The sequence below is a fragment of the Chelmon rostratus genome, chromosome 7, assembly GCF_017976325.1.
Source record: "Chelmon rostratus isolate fCheRos1 chromosome 7, fCheRos1.pri, whole genome shotgun sequence".
Taxonomy (NCBI): domain Eukaryota; kingdom Metazoa; phylum Chordata; class Actinopteri; order Chaetodontiformes; family Chaetodontidae; genus Chelmon; species Chelmon rostratus.
Window position 1 is genome coordinate 10,322,743 of NC_055664.1, and position 17,727 is coordinate 10,340,469.

The 17,727-nt window shown below is 42.5% G+C and overlaps 2 protein-coding genes across 2 annotated transcripts; one reads left to right on the forward strand and one right to left on the reverse strand.

Annotated features, from left to right (window-relative positions):
• The first annotated feature begins 387 nt into the window (after nucleotides 1-387).
• Nucleotides 388-12,116, forward strand: bace2 (beta-secretase 2). The gene is made up of 9 exons (XM_041940264.1): nucleotides 388-938; nucleotides 4,581-4,669; nucleotides 5,036-5,252; nucleotides 7,031-7,162; nucleotides 7,719-7,853; nucleotides 8,187-8,288; nucleotides 8,561-8,710; nucleotides 8,810-8,978; nucleotides 10,396-12,116. The coding sequence occupies exons 1-9, from the start codon at nucleotides 645-647 to the stop codon at nucleotides 10,635-10,637; spliced, it is 1,530 nt and encodes a 509-aa protein (XP_041796198.1). The 5' UTR covers nucleotides 388-644; the 3' UTR covers nucleotides 10,638-12,116.
• Nucleotides 12,117-12,417: 301 nt separating this feature from the next.
• LOC121609709 (transmembrane protease serine 2-like) lies at nucleotides 12,418-17,465 on the reverse strand. Its single transcript, XM_041941409.1, has 13 exons — nucleotides 17,451-17,465; nucleotides 17,047-17,202; nucleotides 16,467-16,551; nucleotides 16,205-16,318; nucleotides 15,790-15,913; nucleotides 15,569-15,679; nucleotides 15,421-15,464; nucleotides 14,648-14,810; nucleotides 14,382-14,554; nucleotides 13,892-13,993; nucleotides 13,634-13,776; nucleotides 12,714-12,866; nucleotides 12,418-12,526 (listed from the first exon to the last, which is right to left on the reverse strand). Exons 1-13 carry the CDS (start codon nucleotides 17,463-17,465, stop codon nucleotides 12,509-12,511), a joined length of 1,401 nt encoding a protein of 466 aa, XP_041797343.1. The 3' UTR covers nucleotides 12,418-12,508.
• Nucleotides 17,466-17,727: the final 262 nt, after the last annotated feature.

The following is a 17,727-nucleotide window of genomic DNA, read 5'->3' on the forward strand; positions in this document are numbered from 1 at the left end:
TCTCCTTACACGATCAACAGAATGGACACACATCCTCAAGCTTTGCTCGTCATGCGTGTTCACATCCAGCTGAGTTGCGTGAAGTCCAGAGCTGTCAGCAGGCGTCCAGGAAGTTTTTGACAGCAGCGAAAAAATAAGACCAACGGTTACGCCGCTCTGCTTTCAAAATAAAAGAGTTTGGAAAAACTTAAAGATGAAGAATTCATTAATTTACAACCTCATTCGTTTTCTTGTTAAAACTTACTTTATTTTGCGATTTCCTTCCTTGCATGTGGCTCACGTTCCTACCGTAAACATTAACGGTTGTTGTTTCCTTTAATTTGAAAGCGTACATAACCGGAAGTCAAGTTTTCTGATTTGGCTAACTTGATAGCGGAGGAGTGGATGGAGACGAGAGAAGTAGCTGAAACACTCGGTTTGCGGACAAACAGTTGTTTTCAGTGTTGCTCACACCGTGCTACCATGTCACAATGTTTAGCCTCTCTTTGACGGTGAAAAGGCGTATTCAGGATGGCGGTTTCCGCGGCACGGTCGTTTTCAGGACGGCGACACTGAAAACTTAACGTCAGGTAGCGAAGTTTGAGTGAATAGCTGGAGTGTTTTCCCGGACTTTCCCTGTTGTCGCTATAGAAACTAACAGCGCCATGGCATACACCGCTTCAATTACGATGTGGACATTTGCTTTTAGCTTATACATCGGCGTGTCCAAGTGTTACTTCTCTGTACCATTAAAGATATACACAGGCAAGTACAATTTATCCTCGGACGTGGGTTTGACTCCTGTCCAGCGAGTCGTGTTGACGTCTGATGGAAACGGCCTCTCTCTGGCCTCTGACCCAACCGGAACCGTCAACTTTCTGGACATGGTTAATAACTTGGAGGGGGACTCTGGACGAGGCTACTACATAGAAATGTCAATCGGTACTCCTGGTCAAAAGGTAATGTTACTGTTACTCTGTGTATGTGTATTGATTTGGTTTGATAGCTGTTATCATTTCTACAAGAGGTTTTCAAAAGGATCAGGCTCACATGGAGTCACATGTTATTGTCATTCACTGATGGCAGGTCTGGTGTACCTGCTGTGTGTGAACAGGGGCCGGTCCGTCCACCATGTGGCCTGAGTGTGTTTGTCTCTGTCTAAGATGTGATGTTTGCATATACAAAGTGTTACCACATTACACTAACAAGTGTTTTTGACATGACAGCAACAGCAGAAGAAACGACTTGGGTCTTGAGAAAATCAGCAGTTTATTTCCAGGCCTGCCAGGCACCATCATGGCAGGGTGATATTGTGCAGCAGCTGGCTCAAGCCTTTCCAGCCTTGGGGTCTGTAGGTAGACTAAAACCCCCCTGCTCACATGCACTCACATGATGCCGCCTGTGAGGACCACTGTTTCTTCTTACCAGGCAGCTGACGGGGATTATGAGGCAAAGAGCAGCCCCAGAGTTGCACAAAAACAGCACTGGTTTGAGCGTATTTGCTGCCTATGTTCTTTCGGTTGGACAGAAACATGCCTGTGTAATTCACTGTCATCGTTTTAAAGTCCTGATTATGCAAAGTGCCTAACAAGAACACGTTAATGATTAAGCGGCACTAAACGGCCCCGTAAAAGTTGGTATAGGGTTTCCCACGTCACATGAGGCTTTAGAGTGTTGTAGGTTTAAGGCTGTACTTTGCCATTGTGTTGTAAGTAGATGTGTTTGAACTGGATCTTAAACTAAAGGTGAGTCATCTCATTAGTGACTTGACTTGTTGTTCTTCACAGACCTCTCATCCTAAACAGATCACCACTTTTAAGACTCCTGGGCAGCACAGCTCAGTTTCCCAGGCTCACGGAGGCTTATCAGTACTGCCTGCCATGTCACTGCCCTGTGTCAACCTCTGAGAGGATAATGTTGCAGCACTTGGCAGAGCACAGTTCCCACACAACTTTACAACCTGTCCAAAGTTGTAAAATATGCTTAATACCTGCTGCTCTAATGGAACGCCGCAATTTAAAGTGTTCCTTAAAGTTAATGTTTATTCAGACTAGTATTCAAAGCAGCGTTGTATTCCTGTGGACCTCATCCAGACTGTATAGTGACAAAGTGGTACACTAAACCACACTGCTCTATGCTGTATATGGAAGACACCTGTGATTACCTTTTATAGAAGAAGCAATAACGATGTGAGCCTCACCTGTTGATTTCTAATAGGCATCCAGTCACAGGAGACGTTTTGGCTTGTCAGAGCAGGAAATGCATAGGTGTAACTAACACTAACAATACCTCGGTTCCATTAAATGTTCCAGTGAGCTATTGCAGTGAGTGCACCATACCAGGACCAATACCAAACCAGGTCATGCATGGACAGTAGTCGTTATTAATGTCACTGGGTACACCTGCGTGTTTCCTGCAATGACATGTCAAAATGACAGCTGTAAAAAATGTTGGGACTGGTGTCAGGCAACCTGCTGTCTGCACAGCAGGAGGCTCAAGAGGAAGGCAAACAGTGATGTTTTTGAAGAAATATTACTTTAAACATATTCCTCCTCTGATATTCCATATCACTCCTGTGCTCTGTGCATAGTGACATTGAACCTTTATCAGTTAGTCACGCCAGCAGAGCTCAACCCACTGTGGTTCAGATTGGTTATGCAGTGCCAAAGCGTCCTGTAACTCGATACTATTGAGTTACATTTTCAATATTATGATGATGTGATTACAGGCCGAGGTGTAAAGTGAGGCGCTATTCAAATGAGCCACTAATTGCCACATCTGTTAGCATATGGCGCAGCCAGGCTGAGGTGTCGGCTGGAGAGCCTCACATCTGCTAATTGGTACAAACAGGTAGCAGATGCATGGTGCCGCCATGGAGCCACTGCCAATTAGGCAGCGAGCGCTCAACTGTAGGCGACTGCATGCTGCCGCAGTAGAGTAGGGAGGAAGATATTTGCCCGAGGCGCTGCAGCCGAGCTAAGGGAGGATAGTGTGACCAGAAAAGAGAGGCCGTGTGGGCATGAGGAAATGCCCCTGCTCCCCCTCCTTCCCCACAAGGTTCCAGCGCTTTCCAATCTGGCCTGTTTGGCCAGTTCAGGCCATGTGTGAATGGACTGATGCCATTGACAAGGCAGCAGTGGGGTTTTATATGGCACAGTCACAGTGATGGGACCACAGCCTGTCCAATGAGGAGGAACTGATAGGCCTGAGTCGAATGGACGAGCCAACTGGGGCGATTTTTTTTTCTTTTCAATTGTTTTGTGAACGTGACTACATGAACAGGCTCTAGTTAGACATGGTTTAGGTGTAACAGGTTTCAGGGCTTCAGGAAGTAGATTTCTTCATGTAATTGTTGGAATTCCTCAGTAGAAACTTTAACATTTTAAATAAACTCCTTCCTGCTGGTCTGGTTTGTCTAACAATGGCAGCCACAGATGAGTGAGGAAAGATTGATTGTTGCAGTTACTGTTGTGCTTGTGCAGCTGAGCATGGTCAGTGAACACTTAGTATTTCATAGACTGTGTCATGTGACATTGAAGAGCCACTGTATGGAGCTCTTTGTTGTTGAGTCATCAGGTGGCCGTGGGGCATTAGGTTTATGACTCCGTCATGGTGAGGAATGCTTGCTTGTGAGTGTTAATGTGGCCCCTGCTCAATAGTGAAGGTGACAGTCTGCTGGCTAATTAGTTCCTGCTCGTTGACCTGATGCCTGGAAGACAACATTATCTCAACTGCTGTTAGCTCGCCCCCACCGTGCACATGACACATACAAGGATGGCTGGACGGGTCATACGGTCATGACACTAGCTAGAGGCTGACATGTTTGACTCATAGATCGCACATTAGAGGGCAATTATATCAGAGGTGCATAGTAATTTCTGCTCAATCTGGCAACGCTCTTTAAACCACTTTGTGATGCTGGAATCTCTAGGAATTAGGGATGCACCAGCCAGGTTTTTCTAAGTTAATATGGAATTTCTGCTTATGTCCAGTCCATAAATTACTTTTATGTATGATATTATAATGCAGCTGTGCACTTCACTTCACTGTGCATTAAATATATTGTGACAATCAAAGCTCTGCATTAAGGAATAATTCCTGCAACAAACCACTGACCAAAAATCTTACTGCTTCTACAGCATTGAAACAAAACTGTCTGTCTATCGCTTTCTTTTTCCAATAATTCCACACAGCTCACATTTATAAAACACAATCAACACTGCTAAGTTGTGAATAATGTTCATTTGTATGTGAGCACAGGCATACCAGTCAATTGAAGTACGTCTTGATAATCTCCAATATGGATCCCTCAGATACCGAAATATAACGAAATTGAAAAAAATCAGTTTTGTCTGTTTTTTGTGTGTGTATCTTATGTTCTCTCTCCACTGTTTCCAGTTGAATGTAATTGTTATTATTAGTACAAAGAGAAACTTTAATGTCTTAGTTGCATTGTAATTGCTTAAAGTCTTCTTATTAACGTTTCACACTGCGGAGTAGCTGTCAGTTCTCACCCTGTGGCTGTGTAAATAAGGGTGGGGTTGTCTTGTAGCAGATTAGTGTAATGGTTGTTAACAAAAAGTCTTCCTTGTGTTTTTCAGCTGAACATCCTGGTGGATACAGGCAGCAGTAACTTTGCCGTGGCTGCAGCGGCACACCCATTCATTACTCACTACTTCAACACTGCACTGTGAGGAGCTTGAACTCTTTGTATAACAGTTGTTTTGTAGTGAATTCAGGCATGGAAATATGATACCAATATTTAGATAAATATGATAAAGTTTTAGTTAAAGTTAGCGTTTTTGTGTTGCCTTGTCTGGTCATCACCCACAGTCTAATATCTGAATGGACAATATTTAGTATGAGACAGTATCTCTATACTTACTAATCAATTATATAATCTTTGTTATGTACTTGATTTATATGTTTTTGTATAAAAACTTTGTTTTGAAGTGGCATCTTAAGTTTATCTTGAAGGTTGTGCCTTTATTACAAATGTACCTACCACAGGCCTTTGTCACCATTCACACGCCTTGGCTCCCTCCCCTGTGTTTAGCTCCAGCACCTACCAGTCAGCTGGCCGGACTGTGGCTGTCCGGTACACCCAAGGCAACTGGGAAGGTGAGCTGGGCATTGACCGTGTCTCCTTCCCCAAAGGCCCAAATGGGACCATTATCATCAACATAGCTGCCATCCTGTCATCTGACGGCTTCTTCCTTCCTGGGGTCAACTGGCAGGGCATCCTGGGACTGGCGTATCCCATGCTGGCACGGGTGAGAGATGCTCATAGAATTTCAATTAAATTTTTTGGTTGCACAATTAGTATTTTTTTAAAAAAGTATCAAAAGAGTAGACTCTCGCTAAAAAAATATTATTTTGGTCTGTAAGGATGACAGTAGAGATTTCTGATTGCTGCTCACCACTGACTTTGGTAAAATTCAACAATGAGTAAATCAAGGGGACTAAATAGTGTTTTAGAGGTCATATACTTTACTTGTGGACGTGTTGGTGCAGTAAATGTCTGGATCATATTTCCAGAACCAATATAAATTATTTTTTTGAGTATTAGTACTTAGAAATATATCATAAGATGGGTTAGGGTTAAAGACGTAGGAGCAATACAATAAATGTACTGTTTAACTTTTAGATGAAGCTTATAAAACATTTTGATAAATGCAAGAAACAGACAAGTGAGAACAGTCTGTGTAGAAAATGCCGGGTGCACTGAGGGGAAAGGAATATGTTGACCTTATCAGGGTTTATCAAGTTAATCAAGCTGTATTGCATAACTTCCTACTGTCCGACATCTCTTTTACAGCACTTTTCAAACGGAGATCTTATCTGGGTGTAGTCATGGACATTTCACATGACAACAGAAAAGTTGTGTTCACGGTCTGTTTTTAGCAACCATGTGTGTGATGCTTTTGCGTAATGCAGTTTTTCTCAATATCACCAGTTGAATTTATTTTTGTTTTTTAAACTGAATATTCATTTTAAAAAAGCTGGAAAGTATTACCCAACATATTGTAGTTTTGATTTAGAACGTGAATTTCATTGGATAAAAACTACATATAAGTATTTGACCCCACATGACAAAAATCTAAATACCTTTAATGTGGAAAAGCACATTCTCAAAGTGCTTTTTCCAGTCAATTTAATTCAGTTACCAGAATGGCATTTTAAAATATAGTGTATTAGTGTCGGCTTTCTTTCACGTGATAATTTGGTGTTGATGGGATGAGTGACGTCAGCGTAGACCGAAACAAGGCATTCATTCATTCTCTGCTGACTACAGCAACCTTTGGGATCAAATGCCAGTGATTGAGGTGCAGATATGCACACACTGACCACTTTGTGCTGCCTGTGTGTTCAGGTTCAACTTGCCTGAGGCCTGTTTGTCACGCGTGACATGATAACAGCACTGACATGAAAACCTATCTGAGGAAAACAGGCGAGAGAGCATCCTTTTACCATTGTCACAGTCGTACACATACAGCGTGGTCAGATTACTGTTTCATTCCACCTTTTTAAAAACACTTCATCTGTATTCAAACAGCATGAAAAGATCTGTTTTCTGTTGCAACATTAGTAAAAATACAGATTTTAAAGGCAAGTCTATGAATACCTATCAGCCTGTCAGCAGTGAGCTTTGCTTATCTCTCATGATTTAAGTGTAATTTAGTCCAGTGTTTTAACATTTACAGCTGCCTAATCAGGAAAAAAAAGTTGTCCAAAATATCACTTACCGGAAAAAATGTTTGGGTTAAATCCTTTCATAAATATCAAATAAGTAGCAAACAGTGTGCTTTTTCATCTCCTTCTTACTCCCCAAGCCTTGCAAATTTTCTGTAAGACCATGTAGTAATATTTTGTCAATCACAAAATAAGTGTTTCACTTCAGTTGTGTATTTTTGGAATTCCCATTTCCACTCTTCAGATATTTTGTTTTTCGAACTTGTACTTAATGTGTCGTCAGTATGGTCTGGATAATCACAGGGACTGAAATGTTAATCAGCTGATAATGATTGCACGGCTCCCGTCTCTCAATTAGCCCGACTCGTCCGTGGAGCCCTTCTTCAACTCGTTGGTGCAACAGCTGGGAATTCCTGACATCTTTTCCCTCCAGATGTGTGGTGCTGGACTGTCAGCCAGCAGCGCAGCAGACCCAGTGGGAGGCAGTCTTGTGAGTAGTCAGGAGGGGCTGGTGGAGGGGTTTGGTCAAATGAACATAGCAAATAAGGTTTGGGTCACATGACTTTTGACCTAAACAGTTTTGGAGACTTTCAAAAAATATTAAATGTGATCTCTGCCTCCAGTTCTGCATTTTTGTGATACAGTTTGTCTCTTAGTTATTTAGCATGGACTTGGATGTGGCTGAGCACTTTTTCAGACAAAATAAGATCTGTCACAAGTGGATCAGACGTAACAGCTGAGTGCATTTTAGAAACATAATAGCTTGTATCTTCCTCAATGTTGCTTCTCCATCGGAGGCCCCGTCTAGTTTGAGTGGAGCTAATTAAGCTACGACAGTATCCTGCTGAGAGCAGGTCTGTCATGGTTATACAAACGGCCTCGGTGCCTTGCTCACTGCATCTCCATCATGTGACCCACTGATACAGACAGATGGATAAGATGGCAGGGTGCGTGTGAGTGTGTATGTGTGTTAATGTATTCTGCCAAAATGTGCAGGGATAAACCTTTGCTGGACTTTGCTGGAAGTGTTTTTGCTCCTTCCTTAGATCATGGGAGGGGCTGAACCAACTCTGTATCAGGGGTCAGTGTGGTACACGCCTATAGTAGAGGAGTGGTACTACCAAGTGGAGGTTTTGAAGCTGGAAGTTGGTGACCAGAATCTGGACCTGGACTGCAGAGAGGTAAACTTCAAACTCTGCAATGCTTCCCTGATTTATTTCTAACTGTTGAACACCACCCATCACCATGCAGAGAGTAAATAATGCGTTTTAAGTTTGAAAGAGAAAAGCAATAATGGTCCTGCAACATACGTTCTTGTTGAGCTAAACAAGGTTACATCATGGAAATGAAATGGAACCTGAGTAGCAGCACAGCGAGGGAATGTTTTCTTCTGCTTGTGAAAGAACTTCCTCATTTTCTTTTTTTTTTTTTTGTTTGCTCAAGGTCCATTCCATAGGAGCCTGTTGCACTGAGAGAAACCCTACTGCACTTCACTCTTTCTCCCTCTCTTTCAGTATAACATGGATAAAGCTATAGTTGACAGTGGGACGACACTGCTGCGTCTTCCTGTCAACGTCTTCAATGCGGTGGTAGAAGCCATCACACGCAGCTCTCTGGTACGTTGCCGTCTCTCCACAGACAATGATGAAACGTGTTGTCAGAGCAAAGAGATGCAGGGGAGGATGGCACACACTCACTGTTCAAGGACTTGTTAGCTTTGAGAGGAGGGATCAGGAGGTTTTCTGCTATGAAAATATGTGTGTGTGCCCATGTTTTGGGTTATCCCCCCCACACATTTTTCACCTTGTGTAACTGCACACAAACAGTACTGAAGGTTAATTTGAACCAAGAAGCAACATTTTCATTTAATGTGTCCACATCCATCCAGATTCAGGATTTTTCTTCGGGGTTCTGGGATGGAACCAAGCTTGCATGCTGGATGAAAGGAGAGACCCCCTGGAGGTTTTTCCCCAAGCTGTCCATCTACCTAAGGGCCACAAACACCAGCCAGTCCTTCCGCATCACCATCCTGCCTCAGGTATCTGGATAAACATAAACGCAACTCTCCATCAACCTACAAGACACCAACACTCATTGGTCCTCATTCATCTCTGTTAATTTGTCTGCGATCTTGCAGCTGTACATCCAGCCAATCACAGATGTCGACGGCACATTGGACTGCTTCCGTTTCGGAGTGTCTTCGTCAGCTAATGGCTTGGTGATCGGCGCTACCGTTATGGAAGGCTTCTACGTGGTGTTTGACCGCGCCCAGCGGAGACTGGGGTTCGCACTCAGCAGTTGTGCAGGTGAGGGTACATGGATGGAGCGAGGTTCATTACTACATGGACTCAGGAACACTTAAAACCCAGTTCGTTTGCAAATGATTGCGTTCTGTTTTGATTTACGTTTTGCACAGCATCCCAACTTGGAATATTTATACCAGCCTTATGACAGCATTTTGCGTGTGGTGTAAAATGAGTTGCTCGTGTGCTGCCAGTCTCAGTGTACTATGTTTTATTAAGTGTGTATTTCGTATAATGTGCTGAGCACAATAATTCACAGCGTATCATAGCAATGCAATTCATACTCAGACACCAATATATGCACTGAAATCACCAGAATACGTAATATCATATTGACTCATAATCAAAAGTCAAATGTCAGCGGAAGCAAGTATTAACATACAGTAAGAATGAAATGGCAACAAAAACAAAGTTTGCTATAGCTGCTGAAATGTGTTCGACCTTCCGCTGACTTATTTACAAGCTGCTGTGTAAAAAATACGAAGGACAGATGATCCCTTGTAGTTGTCTAGAGCAGCAAAGCACTGAAGCTTTCATTAAAAAGGGCTGTAACTCTTTTCTCTTCTTGGTATTATTTCAAGACATTTATCAGAAACAGAAAAAGACACACAAAAAAGATTAATTTTAAACTTTTTAAAATAAAAACTTTAAAGTGCGATGTACTATTTAACAATACTTGTGAATTCACTGAAGAAGACCTTGAATCATCGCATTCATTGTGACCCAAACAGTGACCGTTCAGCCTTGAACAGTGGCACTTCCCTGTAGTTCTTTGTAAATATGAGCCCGGGCAAGGCTTCCCACTCTCATCTTAAAATACAAAGATCACTTTTGTTCTGTAATAAGCAAACAGACTTGGAGCAGATGTAGGCTGAAGGTTAGGGATGTAGACTTGTGACAGCACGGTCGCCAGCTCTCTTTTCTCAGCTGGCTGATAAAATCTAGACAAAGAAAACTCCCGGCTAATAATGTGTTGCCCGTGAATCAAGCAAATAACCTCAGATTACTTCAGCGATGCTGCTCAGCTGCTGCCACTCAAAGACAACTGTTGTGTTAAGAAGCTGCCACGAGGAAATCAAAAACTAAATCTAAACTTCTAAGCTTAATCGAAGCATGAACTTCATCTCTCATATGATGGTAGATCCTGGTCCATCCAACTTTTCTCACCCATAAGCTCCTGGGTTTACTGTGCAGTGGTTAAACACTGGTGTAGTAAAAACAAATGTAAGAGCATAGCTTTTTATTGGGACTGAATAGATAATACCAATTTAGTGCTACTTTTTTAAGGGTCATGAGGTTTATTTTGGTTTTTTTGGGGCCAGTTCATTGATGTTTGCATGTCCAGATGTGTGTTTATATCAGAATTTTTACTTCAGATGTGATTGAGCTCTGCAACTATCGGTCTTGTATTTCTCTGCAGTGAGCGGCGGGGTGGCTCTGTCAGAGATCGCAGGGCCCTTCTCAGCAGCGGACGTGGCGACCAACTGCTCCGGCGGGGTACTGAAGGAGCCTCTCCTGTGGGTGATCTCCTACGCCCTGATGGCTGTCTGCGCCTTGGTCCTCATCATCCTGTTGCTCCTGCTCGTCCTGCCTTGCAGACGCAGAGACCGCTCCGGTGAGATAACCGACGAATCCTCGCTGGTCCGCCACCGCATCAAGTGACTGAGAGGAAATGGACGGGCGGACAGGGTGAGCGGGCAGGGGGACAGCGGGCGGAGGCCATCCACAGCGGTGGAGAAAGGGGTGAGGCCCAGCTCGCCCCGGACAGTGACACTCGGCTCTGAATGTCTGACTGACTCTAGACTGCACTCAGCAGGTTGCCCCATGGACGTAGACACAGACAGATCAACTGCCTCTTGAAGGGAAAATCCACCCTAAAAACACTTCTTCAAACATCCGTCGGTGATGTATTTATGGGTCCAATGTCGAGTTTGATGGTGTGTCTGTCTTACGTATTCTCTTGCCTCTTGTTCTCTGGGCTGTCAAAAGATATTCTGGGAAATGTAGGATGTCACCGTCGCAAACAGAAGAGTGAACCAAAGTATGAAACACATCACAAAGTAGCTCCTGACATGCAAGCAACGATGTTTAACACTATGAACATGGCAAAGGGTTGAAATTCTTCCTTACGGACAGTCACAGGGCAGCGTGTGGCGAGGACATTGAACTGCACACGCTCAACAACCATTGATTCATTCTTGAGCAATTTAGAAGTTACTGATTTCATTCCAGGCACACTGTGTGTTATTGATTTCTAAGGGCATACGGCGTCCTAAAAATGTGCCTTTACAGTTTATAATCTGCTTCCAACAGATGTTTTGTAAAGATCTAATTTAACTGCAATCGGTGAAGGAATATTTCTAGGGCCTTCTCATATTTTGAAGTTGACCTCCAGTCTGTGGACTGAAATATATGCCTGAGTGTTGAAGTTAAGGGGACAAGCTGCTCAAAATATCACTGTTAATAGGAAGAATATTGCTAGAGGTTACACATATGTTTACAGTGCCTGTAGTGCCTTTAAGTCTCAGCTCACTGCGAATACAAATTCATGTACAGTATCAGCAGTTTGAGGCTTACTCTGCTCAATTGCACTTTGTTTCAGTAAATCACAAGTGTAATATAAAGCTAAAGATCAATATTTCTCAATCCGTTGTATTCATGTAGTTTTACTAATTTTGTATATGTACAACTTTATACCTAAATCTCTTGTAGTATTATTCCAGATCTTTGCTTTTTAGACACTAGATGAATGGTACATGTGTACACTGCATCTTTTATACAAACGCTAAATTAGAAGCCAAAGGATTTTTGAAACTGACGCACTGGAAACACATGCATTCATTTATCTTTCTAGCAAAGCTGACTGACCTGTTAGCAATAAAGAGACAGCCTCTTTTCACTATTGACAGCATCATATGTAAAGTATTGTGTGATTTGACTCAAGTTGCACCTACGTGGCACCGTCTGCCACGTTTTCAAATCGTCAAATTGAAGGTATGCTCCAGCGTTTGAATGTTCACGTATTTATAAGTGTATTTTTCTGTGCCAAAATTGTACTTGTGCTATAAACGAAAGAACTTGTGACCAAATCAAAAGTGTAAATTATTTTAAATGAATAAATATTTCTTTTTGTGAAAGGTTGCTCAGGAACAACGTCTGCTTTGGGAGTCGGTGGGAACAAGCGTGATGTGGTTTGTGAGTGACATCTTGTGTTGACTCGTGGTATCTTCATTTATTGGCTCAAATATTACTATTCATTAAAAAAGAACAGTTTCAACCATGTTCATACAGACTAGAGACTTTATCTATTTCACATAAATATACAAAAATAAAAGTTATAAAGAGATAATATGCAAACATTGCTAATTGAAGTTTATAACATATATTTGAGCAAAGTCTGCATCCACACAGTAATATATAGGAAATAAATTATGGTAGTGATACAGATATTCTCAAGGCATTTTTTGTTTTTATAAAAATGTATCTTTAAACACTTAGAAAAATAGTAAACATCTTCATCTTTGGTCCTGTCATCAGTCATCTTGGTGCTTCTGTGAACAGAAAAACAAATACAGCTATTTTTTTTCTTTCATATGATAATTGTGTATTACTTGGAGCACCAGACAGATGAACCTCATTACATCTGATGCTCCAAGCAGATTCCAAATGCTGCAAAGTATCTGTACATACAGTACATGGAAATCCTGATTTTCTTTAACTGCTTTATTTGGTGTTTACCCTCATCTGACGGTAGATCCAGTCCAGAAAGTAGGTGACGTTGCCGTAAACACTTGGTTTGTTCTGCTCTGTGCAGCGGTCCCCCCAAATACTGTCCCCTATGAGCCACCATACTCCATCCTTCAGGGACACCAGAGGGCCGCCGCTGTCAGCCTGAGAAAGAGTTCAGCACAAAGCTGAGTGATTTTTTTATGAACTGCACACTCATGTAACACATATCAAGATTCCCAGATTCAATCTCAATAGCTTTCCATTGACCTAAAAAAGACCTGCTTTTGTGATATTTAAACACTAAATGTTGTTCATTCAGTTTAAGACACTTTAAGACCTTCCAAGGTCAATGAAAAGCTTTGAACAGTTCAAATAAAACATGATATCATGGTCAGCTGCCACTTCAGAGCTCTAACTTAACATTCACTGTTGACTCAACTGTATAAATGGTTTGTTATGTAAGTCACAAAGTGGAACTATTTAGTTAAAGCTGTTGCCATATACAGAACACAGTGCGGGTCTTGTTTGACTTTGCCTCAGAGCAGGTTCCATAAGAGCTTTGAATTCTTTGAAGAACAGGAACTATTTGTTTGCAGCTGCTCAACTGGTGCAAGAAAACCGGCATTGTAGCAGAAATATCTCATTATAAAGAGTGTTTGTTGCTGCTTATATGAGCACTGATTTCTTTGAGTACATTGTTCTCCAGGATCTCTTGAGTCTGTATTAAAAGGGCATTATTTGTGGCTAATGTTTAAACATAACCCTGAAGGCGCAATGGACCAATGGGGCGGCGGTCCGTCTGGTACTCACTATACAATAAAACTAACCGCTCTGTGTTCGGTTTAATCATTTCATTTGTGTTGCTTTTAGAATTTAAACTTCATTTTCACACCTCAGAGACAAAATGCATTGTCACTGGTTTGTCTTACGTGGCATATGTTGGCTGCTGCCTCCATCTCTGTGGCACAGAGCATGTCCTGAGATATCCTGCCATTGTACGTGGTGGAGCTGTTACAGTCTGCAGTATCTGTGAGAGAGACCTGGGCCTCCATCAGGTGCGGAGATCCAGAGTCTGTCAAATAACATTGCAGTAATTCAGGTTATTCAAGTAACTTCGAGTATTTGTTCATGTACATTGTCCTACATCTTGTTACTGAATAACCACATGTAACCATTAACTGTCTCACCTCCATTTACTGTGCGACCAAATCGTGTTATCCAGCCCTCCTGAGGAGAAGTGATGTTCAGACCAACATTTGGGAGGCACACAGGTCCGATGTTCCTGGAGGCTGCCGATGAAAAGAACATATCTGTTGTTTCAGTCTAAAAAAGTAAAACCGGATTCTTTCTGACTTTGAAAAAGGTTTCATTGTGTTGAGTCTGACAGCCCCTGAGCTCTCTGGACACACATGTATGCATTTAACAGCTGGTTTCCACATAATAAGGGACAAATACACTTAGTGGCCAGTTTATCAGGTCCACCTAGCTGAAAGTGCTGCAGTCTAATACAGCACTCCTTCAATAAATCCTCCCTAATGTTCAGTTTGTGTTGAAACTGTATGGAGAGGTGTTGATTCAACTGTATGATTTTGGAGGATATAGTTATATTGAAAGATGTTTCTATTATTTTGTCCACCCCATTTATATCAGTGCAGGGAGGCTAAATCTTTCTTTCACCTGTGAAGTCCAGAGGTTTAGAGAGTCTCATCAGAGCGATGTCGTTCCTGCGAGAGAGACTGTTGTAGCCTTCGTGGGCTACGATGTGGCTCACAGAGTACGCAGGGTTAAACAGGGTGTCCAGTGAATCCACCATCCCAGCATACACTGTCCAGGCGCCAGGACTGGAGGCCCTGCAGGGGACAGAGAGAGAGACAGCAGAGAGCGGATTCAAGCTGGGCCAGAACACGACCCCTGCTGTGAGAAGTGCGAGGAGAAGGCCTCACCTGGCCACACAGTGTGCTGCAGTGATCGTCCAGTAGGGGGAGATGATGGCTCCTCCACAACGGTGGGAGCCCGCAAGCTGCAGGCTGACCTGCCAAGGCCAGGCCCCGAGAGAGGCCAGCTGGCCCCCGGGGGCCCTGCTGGAGTTCACCCCAATCCCACAGTCTGAGGACAAAACTGCTGTTAGAGAGGATGCATTTCACTGCCAGAGTGAAAGTAACAGTCACAGTTCTGTATAAGTCAGAGTGTGAAGACATACAGAACACTGATCTCATAAAATATTAGAAATACAGTCTTGTTGTGTTCCCAGCATATATGTTGGTCTTTTTGGAATAATCAAACAACAGTGTCTTCCTCTTTTATACATATAGTTTCATATTCTGAACATGGAAATATCTGAAAAGCACAACAACATTTTGCAAAAGCCTTGTTTTAAATTTCTTTTATGTGTTTATTTGCTGGGGGCACAAGACCACAACATAAGGGAGATGAAAAGCCCAACAGAGAACACACAGTCCTGCATACTACTTCATCAAAAACAGACAAAATGTTCCAGCATCTCTGTCTTAGATGTTTACAGGGAAATCAAAAACCACCAAATGCAGCAAATGATCAACAAAAATGCAAATCCAACACCCACCCACCACATTATGTCCTATACTGTAGTTATAAGCTCAAGACTGCAGAAAAAATGAATATTATCACATACTTCTTCAGTATTTCAGAAAAAAAACATTTTGATTGAATGTTTTTAGGATGTGTGAGAACAACGTACCAGAACAACGCAATGTCACCACGCTGTTGTTGGGACAGGTGTTGCTGCAGGTGGCAAAGAAAAGAGAAGACATTTGAGGTGGACTTAACATTGGCATTGATTCAGTACTAACAGCTTTATGCTGGTTGACCTCTACCAGTTCACTGACCTGAGCACAAGCTGCTGCAGTATGGAGGCCTCGGGGTTGAAGTCAGACTTCACTGTTAAGAATCCATCATCAGAGTCAGTCTGCTGTTGGCCTGATTTAAAATATGTCCCCCTGTCAAACCACATTACGGAAAACACAACATCCTTTACATCCCTCACACGTCAGAATATAGAGAAAACAGTCTGAGCTCCGGCAGCCAGTGAGACGTGAGGAAATCACACCTGCTGTGTCCCAGATGCTGGCAGCCTGCCCTCCCCTGCTGCTCCGTCCAGCCGTGAGAGCAAACCGTCCTCCAGCTTTTACTCGTGTAGATCTGGAGCAGGAAACTGGAACCATGCAGCCTCACTGAGCACAAGCAGCAAACACAAACAATGAGTCGACTTTTTGTGACAAGCGGACAGACTCAGGACAGCTGACAACGAACATCAGTGTTCTCTTTGGTGTATGAAGTCCAGTTTATTGCTTTAAAAGTGAGTGAAAACAAAACCCTGAGAGCTCTTTCACTTCAAGCACCTGGATGTAATGTTTTCTGACACTTTTATACTATTAACACGATACTAACAGAATTTAAAGAGAATTTGAAGAGCTCGTGGGTGTGTTTTATCCCACATTTGGCCCCTGGATGAGGCTGTTTACCGCAGTCAGCTTCATCCTGGCCTGCAGGACAGTCAGTCACTCCGTCACACCACTGGGACTCCCACACACAGCTCCCATCACCACACTGCATCCCGTGCACACAGGCCGAGGAAACTGAGAGACAAGACGAGACAGAGGAAAGGATTTTACACTGTGTGTGTGTGTGTGTGTGTGTGTGTGTGTGTGTTGAGGTTCGCGTATAGGTTGTCATAGCATATGATTCAGAGTTACAGTGGTCAGTTGGGATAAGTGCTGCGCTCACAGTAATAAGCGAGGAGGATTCCAGCCAGCAGCAGGAGGAGCAGCAGGGAGATCACAGCAGCCACGGTGAACTTCACACACCTCCTCTTTATATCTGACAGGACGACACACGTTGTGACTCATGTGGAGACGCATTTACACCCAGCAAACACACTTACTGAGTGCCCCCTTTCAACCAGGTTCATCCTCAGTTTAATCCTCGAAAAAAATCTGTATAAAGACCTCTGCATGTTAAAATGAGTGCAGCTCAATGGCTGACAGAAATTACTGTTGTATGAGCATGACATTAAAATGAATACATTTGTATTTTTAATCATACGAAAGACAATGACTGACTACTACTCAATATTTGAATTATTAATGTCACATGTATCTCTGATGCAGTATTTAGTTATGAGAGTGTATTAACGTTTTTTGTTTCCGCCAAATCACAGGTCATTTTACATCCGCTACATCTACAGTAAACATTGAAATATGCAGTATGTAGATCTGTTTTGCTTGCAATAATCTTATTCAAAGCCTGCATAAAGTTACTGTTGCAGCAGTTCTGTTAAAATCAAAGCATCAAATGTTCAGGAGACTGGACTACCTTTGCCTTCCGGAACGGACTGGCTGATCTCAGGTGGGGGTTTTGGGGCCACATGATGAACATACTGAGGCTTAACTTCAGATCGGCCGGGTGGAGGAAGCTTCCTCTTGTCATCTTCAAGGACAAAATGAGGACCTGAATCCTGATACTGTCAGTAAAGCATGCGTGATGAGAAAAATCTTTCATACTCTGGAGATTTAATGGACTTTTTATTCCTTGTAGATTCAAGTTTCAGAAAAAAAAACGCCTAAAGTGTAAATGTACAAATGAGATTTGTCAGCATTTTAAATAAATTAATACTGGTGTTATTATAATAGGAGTTACTCTATTGATACAGTATGTATTTCTATTTTAATTCTTAAAACTGATACGAGGAAAACATACTTAAAAACTTACCGGATCGGTGGTCATTTTCTGATTAACCAACAATATCACAATTTGATGCAGATGTAGTGAAAAAAGTGTCCTCCTGAGATAATTGGAACATCAGCCTTGCATGTAAATAATGTGCTCAGTAACAATGTCCACTCCGAGACGCGCTGCAAAGACACTGGCCCTGCTCTGCTCTCTGCATCCTCACACCAGAGATGAAGTAAAGAGTTTGGCCACTCCTCACACTTCAACGGCACCGGTCGAAAGTTTTCCTCCTATCACAGCTGGTACCTGGAACAAA

What these genes read in the sequence shown, in the direction of transcription:
- bace2 (XM_041940264.1), top strand. Translation starts at nt 645, where the DNA reads ATGGCATACACCGCTTCAATTACGATGTGGACATTTGCTTTTAGCTTA. An exon ending in TGGACCTGGACTGCAGAGAG is followed by an intron (nt 7,854 to 8,186) that starts GTAAACTTCAAA and finishes CCTCTCTTTCAG; the next exon opens with TATAACATGGATAAAGCTAT. An exon ending in CCATCACACGCAGCTCTCTG is followed by an intron (nt 8,289 to 8,560) that starts GTACGTTGCCGT and finishes ACATCCATCCAG; the next exon opens with ATTCAGGATTTTTCTTCGGG.
- LOC121609709 (XM_041941409.1), bottom strand. An exon ending in CAGCATCTGGGACACAGCAG is followed by an intron (nt 15,680 to 15,789) that starts GTGTGATTTCCT and finishes GTGGTTTGACAG; the next exon opens with GGGGACATATTTTAAATCAG. An exon ending in TAAACCTCTGGACTTCACAG is followed by an intron (nt 13,994 to 14,381) that starts GTGAAAGAAAGA and finishes TTTCATCGGCAG; the next exon opens with CCTCCAGGAACATCGGACCT.